General features: G+C 37.2%; 2 protein-coding genes across 2 annotated transcripts; both read right to left on the reverse strand.

Moving 5' to 3' along the window:
* Window positions 1-2,953: 2,953 nt before the first annotated feature.
* On the reverse strand, window positions 2,954-10,766 carry LOC113009493 (G2/M phase-specific E3 ubiquitin-protein ligase-like). Its single transcript, XM_026147807.1, has 12 exons — window positions 10,752-10,766; window positions 10,501-10,563; window positions 7,616-8,041; window positions 7,349-7,409; window positions 6,646-6,769; window positions 6,330-6,425; window positions 5,810-6,102; window positions 5,374-5,526; window positions 4,429-4,499; window positions 3,944-4,144; window positions 3,640-3,829; window positions 2,954-3,387 (listed from the first exon to the last, which is right to left on the reverse strand). The coding sequence occupies exons 3-12, from the start codon at window positions 7,721-7,723 to the stop codon at window positions 3,080-3,082; spliced, it is 1,605 nt and encodes a 534-aa protein (XP_026003592.1). The 5' UTR covers window positions 7,724-8,041; window positions 10,501-10,563; window positions 10,752-10,766; the 3' UTR covers window positions 2,954-3,079.
* A 2,887-nt stretch (window positions 10,767-13,653) lies between these two features.
* Window positions 13,654-15,856, reverse strand: LOC113009500 (uncharacterized). Its single transcript, XM_026147816.1, has 5 exons — window positions 15,814-15,856; window positions 15,323-15,655; window positions 14,879-15,217; window positions 14,647-14,778; window positions 13,654-13,670 (listed from the first exon to the last, which is right to left on the reverse strand). Exons 1-5 carry the CDS (start codon window positions 15,854-15,856, stop codon window positions 13,654-13,656), a joined length of 864 nt encoding a protein of 287 aa, XP_026003601.1.
* Between the last annotated feature and the right edge of the window lie 845 nt (window positions 15,857-16,701).

The raw sequence follows: 16,701 nt of genomic DNA on the forward strand, positions 1-16,701 counted from the left end.
ATGCTAAATGTTAAATCTAAATGTTAAATGTTAAATCTAAATGCTAAATGTTAAATGTAAATATTATATTTAAATGTAAATGTTAAATGTTAAATGTAAATATTATATTTAAATGTAAATGTTAAATGTTAAATCTAAATGTTATATATAAATCTAAATGTTAAATGTTAAATCTAAATATTATATATAAATCTAAATGTTAAATGTTAAATCTAAATATTATATATAAATCTAAATGTTAAATGTTAAATCTAAATGTTATATATAAATCTAAATGTTAAATGTTAAATCTAAATGTTATATATAAATCTAAATGTTAAATGTTAAATCTAAATGTTATATATAAATCTAAATGTTAAATGTTAAATCTAAATGTTACAGGAAACTAAATATTTAGCTAATATGCAAATTTATTGTACGGGTCAACGGAAATACCAAAATAAAAGCTTCAAGAAAACCTCCCGCGCTAAAGTGTGCCGGTCGTGGTCAGGTTCTGTGTTTGCGCTCCTCTTACGGTCACTTTTGACTGCCATGAGCTGCTTCGACTATTCCCTACCAGCATGTCCAGCGATTTAGCTGAAAACATTGGAAGAGCCGTTTTGTCGGCCATCCAACGATTCAGCGGTAGTGCACCCGTGACCTCACAAACGCCGCAGCACTTGGTAAGTTTATTGTATAGCATTTTGGACGGGTTGATAGCAGTGTTAGCAAAACTAGCAAAGCTAAATTACTTAGCTAGTCCTCAATTATTTCATTTGGTAGGCAGCAGACAGAGATCGAACATCATACAACTCTATTTATTTATTTGGTAGGAAGGTAACAGTCGTTCTTGATGTAAATGTTTCCTTAGGAATCCAGCAATGCACCTGGACCAAGTAGACCTGCCGTCTCCACTGGGATACCATACTGCTCGGTAGGCCTTCTTACACATATCATTTAGCTGACTGATTTTTGTTTTTTCTTTGGTGTAATATGTCACCTTAAATTAAATCCTGTCAAAGTAATGATTCTGATTCTACATACATTTCATCTTCTTAGGGGTCCATTACTAGCAGTGTCACATCACCACCAACAACATTCACAAGTTTTACGTCATATTTTATTACTGTTTTTGCTGTGAAGTGTCTTTTGATTGCTCACTTTCATATTTTAAAACTATTGATAAAATATTACTCTAGCTAATCTGTCACAGTACAATTGCCTCAAATTACCCATCTTTTGTTATAGAATTGTGCTCATTGAGATTTTCTGTGCCGTGTTCTAGGATGGTTACCAAGGAAGGCTTCAGATTTCCAAAGAGGAATTGGAAAATGTTCTTTCCCTGAAAACATCTTTTACTGAAGCTGCATCTATCCTTTCCATCTCCAGGCCCACTCTGTATAAGTTACTGCAAGACTATAATATCTCAGAGTCAAAATTCAATGTAATCAGTGACCATGAGTTAGATCAGATAGTGTCCCAGATAAAAACTGAACATCCAAATGTTGGAGAAGTGATGCTGATGGGTCATCTGCGTTCCAAAAACATAGTGGTTCAAAGATGGTGCGTAAGAAAGTCACTGCGGAGGGTGGACTCGGCTGGTGTTCTATCCAGGAGAAGAACTGCAGTTGCTCGGCGAGTATATTCTGTGCCTCATCCAAATTTCATATGGCACATAGATGGAAATCACAAACTGATTCGCTGGAAGTTTGTTGTTCATGGTGCAATAGATGGATACAGCAGGATGTTGATGTTTCTTCAGTGCTCCAGCAATAATCGAGCTGAGACTGTGAAAGCCCTCTTTACTCCAGCTGTTGGACAATTTGGCAGACCCCTGCATATCAGGACTGATCACGGAGGAGAGAATGCTCAGATTTGGGAGGACATGCGAGCAAGCAGGGGTGAAAGCTCTGTCTTAATGGGAAGTTCTGTGCACAACCAGAGGATTGAGCGTTTCAACCGAGACTTAAACAACAACTGTAGCCGCATTTATGCACCTATATTTTATGAATTGGAATCACTTGGTATCCTAGACTTAGAAAATGCAACAGACCTATTTTGCCTTCATTATGTGTTTCTACCACGAATCAACCGCACTTTGAAGGAATTCAAAGCTGGATATAACAATCACTCTGTTTCCACTGAAGGTAATAGAACTCCCATCCAGCTTTTTGCCTGCGGAACTCATGTGTCTCATCGTCACAACCCAGAACTTTCTACAGCAGAGGTCTCCATACCCTCCTTGTCAAACTCTGAAAGTAGGTTTGTCCCATTAAATGACAGCGATTTACAAGAGCTATATACAAGCATTCACCCTTTTGAAGAAGACAACAATAATGGTAAAACATTGTTTCAACGAACACAGCAGTATATTTTTAACAAACTTGTAAATGTGTGACCTCAACCACAGGATACCAGTGATGTTCTAAAGAGTGATGACACTTAGCATTCTTAAATGCTGTACAGCAAATGCAGTTTTTGTACTACTGCAGAAGCCCCTCCCCTCTAGCAGTGATGCCTCCTGCCACATAAGGACTCAGAGTTAATGACTGACAGTGACTCATAGGCTATTCAGAAGGCTACAACCACTTTTAGTTTATGGGTAAAACCAGTTATTCAGATTGCAGTAAAGATCAAATTCACACTGTAATACAGTATAACAGTGAAAATTATCAACACGGAACAGTCAGTCTTTAAATCAATTCACAAGATTATCTACAGTATTGTTTTAATCATTGTAAAGTTGCAATAGTCTTAATAAATGTTGTTGTTAGATGTCTAAGTAATCCTGGCTTGTTCTACAAAGCATGTTTAGTATACTCTGTGCATAAACTGTTTTGAAGTGTCCTTGTTTAAAAAAGAAAAGCTTAATAAAATTATTGTATTACACCAGTGACTTTATTGATTTGTCGTTGAAAATACAGAGTTAGCATTTTTATAAATCTATTGAAGCTTTGAAAATTGTTACATTTCAACATTAAATGCAGTCAGAATTTATTTCAACTATCTTGTATGAAGCAAAGTTACTTGAAACTACAATTAATGAACAGGATTAGAGTTAACAAACCCACCATTTTAATTTCACTTTTTTGGAACATGTTTAGATGGTGCTGAATAAAGCTCCATTCATGAGTGCTACTAAGAAGCAGTAATGAAAAGCATCATCATCAGCCATTGTTGTTTCATTCACAAAAAGCTGAAGCTCATTTGCACATGTGTGTGCAATCGGGAGATGTTTGCTTTCATCGTGAATGAATGTTATTTTAGGAGCTGGTTGAAAACCTATGGCTGGAACCTTGCTGCTCCCGGTGGCAAAAGCCAAGATGTGACCAGGCCTCAAAGCCTTCACAAATGCCTCTTCATCCTTGGTAAGAGTCCTTTCTCCAAGTGAGTCTCTCAGCTCTTCATCTAAAAACAAAGAAAAACCACCGTTAACCTGGGGACACTAAAATAGTTAAAGCTTGAGCTAACAACTAAATGATGGCTAATGTTTTTATAAAAAATACAGAGGTTCTGTCTTTGCCTTGCTTGTCAGTTGTAAGCTATCATACATCTTTATTCCTGTTTTGTGTGTGCATGTGACATAAAAAGACAAAGTTTTACTTTAGTGTCCTGAATTGTTTCATGGCCACACTACATTATATGTGAATTTCTGCTTACTTTCGACACACTGGAGAAATTCCCGAAATTTGACCACCATCAGCTCCTCTCTAACTCTTCTGTTGCTCCCAAGGACAGAATAGCTTGGCCTGAGAACCCCAGCAATTAAACTGGCTGTCAGATCTTTGTCCTCCCCCGATAGGTCAAGCAGAACACGCAAACTGGGGTTCTCTCTCAGGAGTGATAAAATCTAGACAGAAAAGTTTAAATAATGGTTAAATTCCAGTTTTCAATACAAAAAGTAGCTCACTCTAAATGATTATAAAATAATGACCAATTGATACAGAAAAAAAATAAATCTCACTCCATAGTAGGACAAGCCATCAGTTAGTTGATCGAAACAGCTTTGCCGTTGCAGAACTGCAAGGTATAGAGCTGCATTTTTCACGAACAGATCTTTATTGGCCATGGTGACTGTGAGTGGAAGACCTTCAACTTGATATCGCCATGAGTCGCAGCAGCTGACTGCTTCCTCCAAATCATGTTGAGTTGTTGCATTTACAACCTAAATATTTAAGAAAAACACTTTAAATGTTTGTTTTTTACCAGTGTACACAAATACTGCAGATGGTTCATTTTAATTGGACTCGAAACGTTTTTGTTTTGGTTTATTTGGCTGTATTTCACCAATATTTTTTTTTTTAACAAAAAGGAAACAAATTGAAAATATAATACATGGAATTGCCTCTAATAACCAAAAGCGTATTTATTATATATTATAAAAGAAGACCAGAAGACTTGTGAATATAGGAAATATTACAATATTCTTGTTATAATATTGCAATTCACCTTTTTCAGATTCTCTCTTAACTCAGGGTCACCTATATCATCCGGTGTTAGGTGTACTTGAAGAATGTCTCCTGACTAGGGATGGGTACCGGTGTTCTGACATAAACGGTAGTAACCAGACCGAAAAGCAGCGCACATTTCGGTGCTTTATTTCGGTGCTTTTTTTTTCCTGAGCTGTGATACACTTTTAGCCAATCGTTTTACGTTTCCGAGGATAGTAGGCGGGCCAGGTACGTACGTTCTGTTAGCGCAGAGCTACAGATTAAAAATGTCCAAGGCGAAGCGGTCAAAAGTCTGGCTGTACTTCACAGCAAAATATGCAAACTCAGCAGCAACAAGTGCTTTAAGCTGATACTGTGATACTGTCAAAGGAGGTAACACCTCGAATCTCATGAAACACCTGGCGACGCATAGCGTTTTTTTAAAAGCCGAGAAATGCGCCGTATTTGATGGCAGCAGCAGCCGTTCTTCTCTGCGTGAGTAGCTTAATGTTGTTATTGTGTAATTTACGTTGAGTAGGCTAACCACGTTATTACATTAATGCATGTAAGGTGAACTAGCAAACATCATCATAGCTACATGCGGCTGTCTTCTTGTTTGATGGCAGATACTCCCTTCACCCTGGCCAAAAAGGCTAAAATGACCAAAGAAAAAGTGGAAAACAGCTAAACATGAGAGGTTTTTGGACAAAGTTTGTGTTTTTTCCATTGTTTAAGCACTGCTTCCAGCCAAGAGTGATACCATATATGCCCCATAGCTGCAGAAAAGGCTAACATTGTTATCTTTTTACAAAAAAACAGCTGAACATGAGAAGTTTTTGGACCAATTTTGTGCTCTCCATTCTTTAAGCACCGGTTTGAGCACCGTTTGAGCACCGGCACCGTTTCAAAAGTACCGATTTGGCACCGGTATCGGATAAAACCTAAACGATACCCATCCCTACTCCTGACACAATGTAGTCTACTACATGTGGAGAGAGAAAGGCAGGTGCTTCTCCACCTTGCACTATTATCGTGGACAACATCCTGCCAATGGTTCGATATACTCCATTTTGCAAGTGTAGGATGTTAAATTTCAGTGTGCATCCATTTGGTGTAGCTGAAAAATAACACACAAAAAAGTATATTCTGTACAGACCCCAAACTGATATCTTGAGATTGACAGACAAAAATGTATTACTTTTTTTTTTTTTACTGTTTCAGACACACAGAACATAACAGATTTATTATCTGTAGTCATTTATTAACTTGTTAATGTTCTGTCAAACAATGTTCAGATCAGGTGGTTGTTGCGTTTGTAACATTATAAAAACGAGTGTCGTCAACAAGCCTTTAGGCCTTGAGTAAGTAAGTTAGTTAGTTTGACTGTGAAATCCTATTACCTTCAAAAGCACCACTGTCCTGAAAGATGGCCTTCACCAGTAAACGGAAAAACTCCCGCCTTGGCCCCCCAAGGTCAGCAGCATCTTCCTCTGTTTCATGTTCATCGCTTGCAAATGTGACATAAAGCATCTCACAGCTTTCTGCAAACTTGGGTCTCTTGAACTGACGCAAAGCAGTCGACCACACATTGGCTCGACTGATATGGAGTTGTCTTGTTCCTGGTGTAATGACTTTCTCACTATGAGCTCTAAGAAGACCTTCAATTTCTTCTTTGCTGAGCTTCTTAAAAGACCTATATAAAAAAGGGACAATGACAAACAGATCTTGGGGAAAAATGGAAATTTGTTGTACATTTGACTCAAGTGCACAGAGTTACAACATATAATTATGTTGTGATAGTCCATATTAAATTAGTCAGAAATGAGCAATTACCTTTGTAATTGTGTAACTGCAAAAAAATGATGCAAGTAAAGATGCAAATAAGATATTCAATTATCAAAGGTTACTTTCAAATCTTACCTTGAAATATGAACTTCACTCTGTCTATCAGACTCTTCTAGGAGGCTACGCTGAATTGCCTCTTCAAGAGCTTCATCTTCCTCCAGAAAAATAGGGCTAAGTAGATAAGAGATATTAGAAATCATAAAACATGTCAGCCTTGAAGAATTTCTCACACTACATCATTAAAAAAAAAATATATATTAAATGTAAATCCTAAAGTTGCAGTCATTCAGCAAAAAAAACCCAAACATGCAAATTGGAAACTTGCATCAAAACAATATCCTAAACAACATCTAAAATGAAGGATTTCTTTAACCCCTAGACAACAGCTTACACAAATTCTGCCACATTATATGGAAACATCTGCTGTCCCTCATTTTCACTCTCTTGAATGCAGCTCTCTGTTTCCTGATGCTTGGCCTCACTTTCACCTGGTGTTGTAGACAACGCATGATGCACTGAACAAAGGAAAGAAGGTCAGCATGACTTGCTTCATAATGTTAACAGCCTTTATATATCCTTATATTAGTTTAAGTGAAAGTTGGGCACATATTCCTCCTTGGCTGTAATCACCTGTGATAATTCGTAAACATTAAAATGGTAAATGGCCTGTATTTGTATAGGGCTTTTACTAGTCCCCCCTAAGGACCCCAAAGCGCTTTACACACCCAGTCATCCACCCATTCACACACTGGTGAAGGCAAGCTACAGTTGTAGCCACAGCTGCCCTGGGGCAGACTGACAGAGGCGAGGCTGCCATATCGCGCCATTGGCCCTTCTGGCCAACACCAGTAGGCGGTAGGTGAAGTGGCTTGCCCAAGGACACAACGACCGAGACTGTCCGAGCCGGGGCTCGAACCGGCAACCTTCCGATTACAAGGCAAACTCCCAACTCTTGAGCCACGATCGCCCCAATCGGACAAATTAACGATGCTCTCATCAAACAAACCCCCCAGGAATTATTACGCACTGCAGTAACAAAATCTAACTGGTCATCGAGCTTAGAACCTCACTAGGTTTTCATTCACGTCACATACCTCGTCTTCTCCGGCAGACTGGACTTTCAAAGTCACTGTCAGACAGCTCTTCTGGTTCCTCCTGAGGGAAAAGAAAGCATGTTCTACATAAAATCAAATACAGTTGCACCAAATCACTGGTAACACAGAGGCACATGGCTGCACTAAAAACTGTTTACACCTGCTGAAACTGCAATATTAATTAATACAATTAATAAAATTATGTTAAGGGAACAGACTCACTTTTTAGACAATAAATATTTCTGCACTGCAATATAAAATGTTTACCTGTGCAGGTTTTTGTATCCCTGCCATTATATAGAGGCAGGTGGTGGAACAAATCGAGCCAACTTCTTGGCCACCCCAAAGAAAACTGCTAGAAACATTTGGTTTCATTAGTCGTTTACATCCTCTAATTGTACTCAAATACTCAAAAGGGAATGTCTGGCCAGTTGACAGTGCAAATGTTCTTCTGAAGATTGCTGCTATTTCTTCTCTAAGTTGTGCTTCAGACCAGTCAGGTGTAAAGGAGATCTTCCCAATAAGGCCATCTTGTGCTAGTTTTGCTCGTGAATCTCCTCTCGGTATGAGAAACGTTGATGCTGAAGACAAGGGCAAGCACACAACATCTTTTGTATAGTGTTTGCAGGTCTTGTTTTTTCTCACAAAATGTGAGCGCGTAGCATGAGCTTGAGGAACTGATGGAAGAGGAACCTGAAATGAATTCAAACACAGATACAGATAGACACCTATGCATTACAATACATCCGTAAGGTTTCTGTTATCTGTTCATTAAAAACAAACAAACAAACTGTAGACTCAGACCATCTTACTATTGTCTACCCATTACACAGAAAACTGAACCTTTTGTATCTTGTAGATTAGCATTTGGTGATTGTTGGTCAAGTTGGTGATTCAGTTCCCAGGTGCTCTAATCTAGAGCTCCCAATGAGTTTATCCGAGTATGACTGTGTGAGAATGTTGGACAGAAAAAGTGCTTGTATTAATCTGTGCATGTGAATGGGTAAATGAGATCTGTTGTATAAAGTGCTTTGAGCACTCAATTAGAGTAGCAAAGGCCTGCAATTAGGTCAGTGTGTATTTGGACCCTAACAAGTTGTATTTTGTTGCCCGTTTACTGAAATATTTTCCAATCAAAATTATAGCATGGACATGATGTGCAGACTCAGCTTTAATTTAGGGTATCCATATTAAAATGATGATGTCATTATCAATTAAGCAGATAAAAGGCCTGGAATTGATTTGAGACGTAGTGTTCGCATTTTGAAAATTTTACTGTGAACAGACAACATGCGGTCAAAGAAAACATAACAGAAAAAAGAAAATTAAGAAATTAATACAGCCACTACAGTGACCATCAAAACGATGAAAAATATTGACGTAAAATTTATTTTGCGACACCACAGAACTGTCATGGTCCTGGGTCGGTGACCCAGCGCTTTTAGTTTGTTATCATTTTCTAGATGATGATTGTTTAAGTTCTGTGTTATTTTCGATCTGCCTCTGAGTCTGCGTCTGTATCTGTCTGTCTATGGTGTCTCCCCATCTGTTTGTGAATCTGTCTGTTTAGTTCAATGTCTTGTCTGGTTCCATGTATCTGAGTTTCCTGTTTTATTGTGAAGGTCCGTGTCGTATGTGAGTGTGATCAGTTTACGTTTCCCCTGTCCCGTCAGCCCAGATTCCTCCCAGCTGTGTTGCCCTCCTGTCTCTCATCCCCTGATTACTGGTGTGTGTATTTAAGCCCTGTGTGTTCTCCTGCCTGTTGCCGGTTCGTCTGTGTTCCTCGGTGTCAGTCTGTGGTCCTCGGTGTCCTGCTCGTCTCTCTGCCTCTCTTCCCTTTTTTGTTTCATCTCAGGTTTGTCATTTAGCTTTCCCAGTTCAGGTCTTTAGTTTTGTCTTCCCTCTTGCCTGTTTTGCCTTCTCACCACTGTGTAAATAAACTCACCGGCATCTCATCCACTGCCTGCATCTTGGGTCCTTCTTCTAACTCCACACGGCTCGCCTCGGCAGCCGTGACAAGAACAAATGATAGCGTATAATATGAAATGATAGATGTTTTCATATTGTCATATCGAACAGCCCTAATACAGAGGGTTCACTGCAAGGTGCAAGCCACTCATAAGCCTCAAGAATAGAAAGGCTAGAATGGACTTAACAAAAAAACAAACAAAAAAAAAACCATCTAGTAAAAGCCAGATAAATTTTGGAAAAACATTCTTTGGACAGATAAAACCAAGATCAACCTCTACCAGAATGATGGCAAGAAAAAAAGTATGGAGAAGGGTGGAACGACTCATGATCCAAAGCATACCACATCATCTGTAAAACATGGCAGAGGCAGTGTGATGGTTTGGGCGTGCATGGCTGCCAGTGGCACTGGTAGTGTTTACTGAATATGTGACACAGGACTGAAGCAGCTGAATGTGTTCAGAGACATACTTGTCTGCTTAAGTCCAGCTAAAAGTAGTCACATTGATTGGGCAGCATTTAATAATAAAGATGGAAGATGACCCAAAACATACAGTCCAAGCACCCCATGACTTTAATAAAGTAAAGAAATAGAATATTCTTGAATGGCCAAGTCAGTCACTGGATTTTAACCCAATTGAGCATACATTTCAGTTGTTGAAGACTAAATTTAGGACAGAAAGGCCCACAAACAAACAGCAACTGAAAGCCAATGCAGTAAAGGCCTGGCAGAGCCTTAGTAAGGAGGAATGCCAGCATCTGGCGGTGTCCATGACTTCAAGACTTCAGGCTGTCATTGCCAACAAAGGGTTTTGAATAAAGTAATAGAAATTATCATTTTATTTTCAGTTATTTAATTTGTCTAATTACTTTAGAGCCTCTGAAATAATAGGATTGTGTTTACAAATTAATTTTTCCCCCTCACATTTTTATGCATTCATTTAGTCCAACCCACTGAATTAAAACTTAAAGTCTGCACTTCAACTGCATTGGAGTAGTTTCATTTTTAATTCATTCTGGCAATGTACAGAAGCAACATTAGAAAATGTGTCTGTATCCAACTACTTATGAACCTGACTGTATATCAAAACCAGTCAGCTAAGATAAGATAACATACCTTTATTAGTCCCACAAGGGGAAATTTCATGATAAATAAATTAAATGATATGTGTAAGAAGGCCTACCGAGCAGTATGGTATCCCAGTGGAGACGGCAGGTCTACTTGGTCCAGGTGCATTGCTGGATTCCTAAGGAAACATTTACATCAAGAACGACTGTTACCTACCTACCAAATAAATAAATAGAGTTGTATGATGCTCGATCTCTGTCTGCTGCCTACCAAATGAAATAATTGAGGACTAGCTAAGTAATTTAGCTTTGCTAGTTTTGCTAACACTGCTATCAACCCGTCCAAAATGCTATACAATAAACTTACCAAGTGCTGCGGCGTTTGTGAAGTCGCGGGTGCACTACCGCTGAATCGTTGGATGGCCGACAAAACGGCTCTTCCAATGTTTTCAGCTAAATCGCTGGACATGCTGGTAGGGAATAGTCGAAGCAGCTCATGGCAGTCAAAAGTGACCGTAAGAGGAGCGCAAACACAGAACCTGACCACGACCGGCACACTTTAGCGCGGGAGGTTTTCTTGAAGCTTTTATTTTGGTATTTCCGTTGACCCGTACAATAAATTTGCATATTAGCTAAATATTTAGTTTCCCGTAACATTTAGATTTAACATTTAACATTTAGATTTATATATAACATTTAGATTTAACATTTAACATTTAGATTTATATATAACATTTAGATTTAACATTTAACATTTAGATTTATATATAACATTTAGATTTAACATTTAACATTTGGATTTATATATAATATTTAGATTTAACATTTAACATTTAGATTTATATATAACATTTAGATTCAACATTTAACATTTACATTTATATATAATATTTACATTTAACATTTAACATTTACATTTAAATATAATATTTACATTTAACATTTAACATTTACATTTAAATATAATATTTACATTTAACATTTAGCATTTAGATTTAACATTTAACATTTAGATTTAACATTTAGCATTTAGATTTAACATTTAAAATCCTGTTTTAAATATGAAAAGTTACAAATATTTTACTAAATGTTGTAAAAAATGACTCGAAAAAACATGTTTTTGTAAGATTTAGAGCTAAATGTGGAAAAATGTTGCTGTTAATTTCGGCATGTTTCAGTTTACAAACGGCGCCCCATAGTTGTCATCATCCCCTGAGTAACCTCTAAACCACATTATGCTTGCTCAGAATTAAAAGGTATCATAATGTTGTGATGTGGAAATAGGTAGCAGCTGTACAGGTTTTATTGCTTTTTGTTTGCTTGGTTTTTACTCACGGAAACAAAAGGACTGGTTGGGCTTTCAAACAAGGGTGTAAATACAAAGGGGATTCTCTTTTCTCTCTTTAACATCAGATAGCTGTTATCACTGTTTTATCTATTTTAAAAAAGCAACTCGCAATTAGCATTAGCATTAGCATTATTTTTATGATTGTCTGAGCAGTTAAATGCTATAAAAGGATTTGACCCCATGCCTTATTTAGATTTCATATGAATTGCTTTCTTATTCAGGGACTTTTCATCAGGCAGAAAACTATTGACAGGCTTTTTATTATTTGAGCCTACGTTTCTGCATCCTTAGGATTTGGTTTGTCTCACCTATACACACTCCATTACGACCATTTTGGATTCAGGACACAGACATTCTCTATAATTCTAAGATTAGGCTTAAAATTTTACTCAAAAGTTTATACAAGTCAGACTGGATAATGGCTTTGACCTGAGATTGGTTCTGACAGAGGTCTCTTCCTGTTAAAAGAGAATTTGTCATTCCCACTGTCGCCAGCCGGTTGCTCCTAGGGCATTGAATGTTTTCTTTTAATGTAGTGGAGCCTTTAACTTACAATGTAAAGCACCTTGAATTACACTGAATAAAAGACCATGTTTAAACTCACCCCTTTACAGTTTCAGAACTGTGACTTTCGGCCTCATATCAACACCTACCAATGTCTCAAACCACCTCTGTGGTTGGTCATGCCACAATAGGTGTGTCCAGGAGTGCATTTTTCCATCACACATAAAGACTCATGCTGCACAGTGTCACACATACTGATGCTTTGTCCTTGTCACACTGTTTGAAATCACCATCTATCCCCTTTGTGCAATTTTCTGCTGCCATGTGTACAGTTCCCAAATGCTATTTTCAAAGATAATGAAGTGTAAGAACTAAGAAAAGTCTGCCTAAAAAGGTAAGTGATCTCACGGTTTTCACCTGAGAGACAGATATTTTCTGACTTTTCTTTCTGACTCTGTCACTGTTTAACCTTTGGAAAAGTTGTTAGTTTAATTTTATGTAAATAAACCCTTGTATAAATTAGCCGCAAATTCGAAGGCAAAGTTCTCATGTCTGCAACAGGAATCTTTTTGCGCAGTGGCTACTATTAGCCCTGCCTACTCCAACACTGGATGATATATTGCAAAGTGGATTAAAGTGATAGACAGAGCAATATTCAAAAATACTGGTCTCTCAAATAGTGTGGCAAAATCCCTTTCATTTCACTTATAACCCACTTCTATATAGCATATTTGTTATTCACCCAAGTGTCTCATTTTCCCAACAAACCTTGATGGTTAGGATACATTTAATTATTTGAAAGTTAATTTTGGTCATAATTCAACTGTTTTTGTAACAGACTATTTATCTTTGTAGGGTTCAAGTAAGTCATAACCTAGTATTTCTATTTAAGCATCTCAAAGTAATGTATTGTTTTTTGCTGTAAGCAAACATTAAAAATCTGCAGTTAGCTTAAACATGATAGAAACAAATGAAAAAAATACAATCAGAGAAATATGGACTGGTTCTTAAATGGACTGCTTCTTCTACTGCGCTTTTCTACTCTACCTGAGCACTCAGAGTGCTTAAAGAATGTTGCATGTAAAAATGAAAGAAGAAGGCCTTGTTTTTTTATCTGAAAGCAAATCTGTAATATAGTTAACTTTATTAGATCATTGTTTTTGTGATGTATTCTAATTTTAAGGAAAAAAGACACCAATGGGGATTGTTATCATTTAGTGAAAATGTTTTACAGTGAAGATCAATACTGTTAAACATACATATCAGACAAAGGCAAATAAAGCTTAAACATACATACTCTTTCAAAAGCTCCTCAAAACAGAAAGAATGAACTTCAAAACCAATGCAAGAATGAATTACCCCTTAAAATTATAATAACACGCAGAGTATGGCATGATTTTAAAATATTACATAGTGTCTAATATATATGGAGCCCTGCAGGGGACATGGGAGAAAAAAAACTTAAGACGGACTTTTGCGAGATCTCGCAAAACAAACTCTGAATTCCAACAATGGCGGCAGCTACTTAGTTGTAATATTACTCTTTCTGGGTCACAAAATAAACTTTTAAGATATTTTGAGGCGTGAATGTAGTTGTGTAAACGTCAGATATCTGCTCGGTTTACAAGACATCACATATTTGCAAAAGTGCTCTGACGTTTTCGGAGATCCGACACCCACCATCTCGAAGCTAACGGGAGGTCGAGACCTACTACAACCGGGAGGAACACCGCTTTCCCGGCACATCGTGCCTCGACCTCCCGGTCGGCTTCGAGCTGGCGGCCTCCGAAGAATGCGGGCAAAACTTTTGCGAGATCCCGAGTTTGTTTTGCGAGATCTCGCAAAAGTCCGTCTTAATTTTTTTTTCTCCCATGTCCCCTGCGGGGCTCCGTAAATATACAATATTACACTAGTAAAATAGAAGCAGAGGTGATAGCTAAATGCTAGCTTTCCCACAATTTATGAGAAAATTAAAGTTCTAGTTGGTAAATGTACAATGTGTAAAATATCTGGTCAAGCACTGATATGAGTCAGTCTGCTGCCGTTCTGTCATGCCTTTGCTCAGCTTTCCACATGGTGAAGACTGCCACAGAATAGGTCACCAAATCCTTAGCTCTCTGAGGAAAATATGAGACATATATATATATATATATATATAGGGAGAGAGAGAGAGAGAAAATCTTAGACTTTAGATGGTAATTACAAATGCCACGAGAGAAGTATGAAACCTTTTCAAGTCTTAGATATACACTTTACCTGCCAACTTCTCTGTTGACCACTACTGGATCTTCCACCTTCTATTAGTCGAACAAAGAGAGATAATGATATGATAGGCTAATTTAGATTATAATGTAAACCTGTAAAATTAAAACAATAATGATCGAGTGATGTAAGGAAAAACATCTGTTACCATTCCAACAATCACAAGCTTTCTCCTTGAGAGTATAAATGAGGAAACCTATAACTATCAGACTTGTAACCAAAGCAGCACATAACAGAAAGAGAGTTGTGTTGGCTGTCTGCAAATCCCACATGTTGGGTGCTGTAAAATTAAAACAACCATTATTTTGGCAACATTATCAATTAAAACAAATATATTTTATTGATCACATGGGTATGTTGTGCAGAAGTGTAAAATTTACCTTTAATGTCCAGTTTTGATTCATTTCCAAAAATGATCTGTCCACATATGGCCACAGCACAGTAGTAAGGCCCAGGATCAGAGGAGCTGACGTTCCTTGAGAAGCTGTAGACACATTTACGTTGTGAGGGAGCTTCAGGACTCCCACATTCATCACCACTGTTTCCATGAACATAAATGGAATGGGATTTGTCTGATCCAGCTCTGAACCAGTACACACTGGGATTTTCTGGACACGTTTTCTTCTCATACTTAGAGAGGACTGAACACCGCAGAGTCTCTTGGGCTCCTGAATGAATACGATCAGAAGATCGCATTTGTATGACATCAGGTTCTGGTCCTTTTGAAAAAGATTAACATAAATAAATAAATGAACTTTATTGAGATGCCATTGAACTGAACATTTTAAAATTAGACTCATAAGCACATAGACTTTTTTTTTTACCTTTGATTGTCAGAAATGTTCCCTCCAAAAAGGTCATAGCAAGCTGTCTGACTTTTATGCAGTAGTAAAAACCAGTATCACTTAGTTTAGTTTTACTGATTTGCATAATAAAGGTTCCAGGTTCTTGTTTTACTGTAATATGAGACGTATTGTTAACATCGTCATAATCAAAGGTGAATGTTCCTCCCAAGAATTCAAACTGGTTTCCAGAAACAAGTCTGATCCAAAATAATGTTTCCTGGTGCAAAAGTGTTGACTGGCGAATACACGAAAGTGTCACATTTTGTCCAACATCAACAGTCTTTGTCACAAAATTGTGATCATTTGAGCAACCTGGAAAAACAAACAAACAAAAAAAGTTATGATACTTGTAAACAAATACTATTACAAACAAGAAAGATAAACTGTTGTCTGCCACGTGCTAAATTACTGTGAGAACATATGCATGGTACTTTAATTATAACTGCAACACGTCTTTGATACATACTTACCCCCCATTCTGGCTGACAGCAGTAAATAAAATAGGACCATCATTTTCTTATTAAAACACATTTACATTGGAGCATATGATGATATGACCAGCTTTAAAATAGACGTGCAATGTGGGAGGGAACAATTTTAGATCAGTCTGATTGGCCTTGCTTTGCTTTCTCATTCACTATATTACCACAGTGGAAATATCAACTATATTTCCTACATAAACACATGAAACAACACCAATGAGTAGCACCGCTAGTCATTGGTGCTAGTATTTCTTTAGTGTTGTTTAATTCAAACACATTAAACATGAAAAGCTCTTTTCATTATATACATTTAGAAAGTTTTCAGCTGAAACTAAATAAATGAACTAAAATAGGTCTATAGAAAGATAAGATAAGACAGTTTTCAGCTAAATAAAAGATGTTTGTCTGACAAAGCAAAGACAAACTTGCAGTAATGTGAATCAGTTCAATGTCTTTCAGTTTCAAGCTTTTTGTATATCATGAGATAATAAATACTCTCTTCTTACCATTTTCTAAAATGTATTAAATAAAGTCTCAGATGAACAACAACTCATGGTATATTACACAATTTCATGATTTATGTAGCAAAAATTGAACGAAAATGCTCAGGTTAACCTCACCTCATTCTAATATATTGTGTTTGTTATGCATCAAATGTGACACTGTGCATTATGACGATACATCTGGACTTTGGTTTCATCTATCCACAGGACATTGTGAATAATCTTTTTCATTATAGAATGATGGGATTGTCTGTCTTCCTTGGCATTGTGTTCACACACTAAAAAATACCTCCAAACTTTCAAAACTTTTGTTTTTACAGAGGTGGCTTATGATCAACTAAGTGTATTTGATTAGCATTACCCGGCTGCTACT

Source organism: Astatotilapia calliptera, chromosome 2 (genome assembly GCF_900246225.1).
Source record: "Astatotilapia calliptera chromosome 2, fAstCal1.2, whole genome shotgun sequence".
In the NCBI taxonomy this organism is placed as follows: Eukaryota; Metazoa; Chordata; class Actinopteri; order Cichliformes; family Cichlidae; genus Astatotilapia; species Astatotilapia calliptera.

Coding starts and splice junctions, on each gene's coding strand:
- LOC113009493 (XM_026147807.1), bottom strand. CDS start 7,723: ATGAAACCAAATGTTTCTAGCAGTTTTCTTTGGGGTGGCCAAGAAGTT. Junction 7,410..7,615: donor GGATACAAAAACCTGCACAG/GTAAACATTTTA, acceptor CTTTTCCCTCAG/GAGGAACCAGAAGAGCTGTC. Junction 3,388..3,639: donor ATTTCTCCAGTGTGTCGAAA/GTAAGCAGAAAT, acceptor CTTTGTTTTTAG/ATGAAGAGCTGAGAGACTCA.
- LOC113009500 (XM_026147816.1), bottom strand. CDS start 15,856: ATGATGGTCCTATTTTATTTACTGCTGTCAGCCAGAATGGGGG. Junction 15,656..15,813: donor GCTGTCAGCCAGAATGGGGG/GTAAGTATGTAT, acceptor TTGTTTTTCCAG/GTTGCTCAAATGATCACAAT. Junction 15,218..15,322: donor AACATTTCTGACAATCAAAG/GTAAAAAAAAAA, acceptor CTTTTTCAAAAG/GACCAGAACCTGATGTCATA.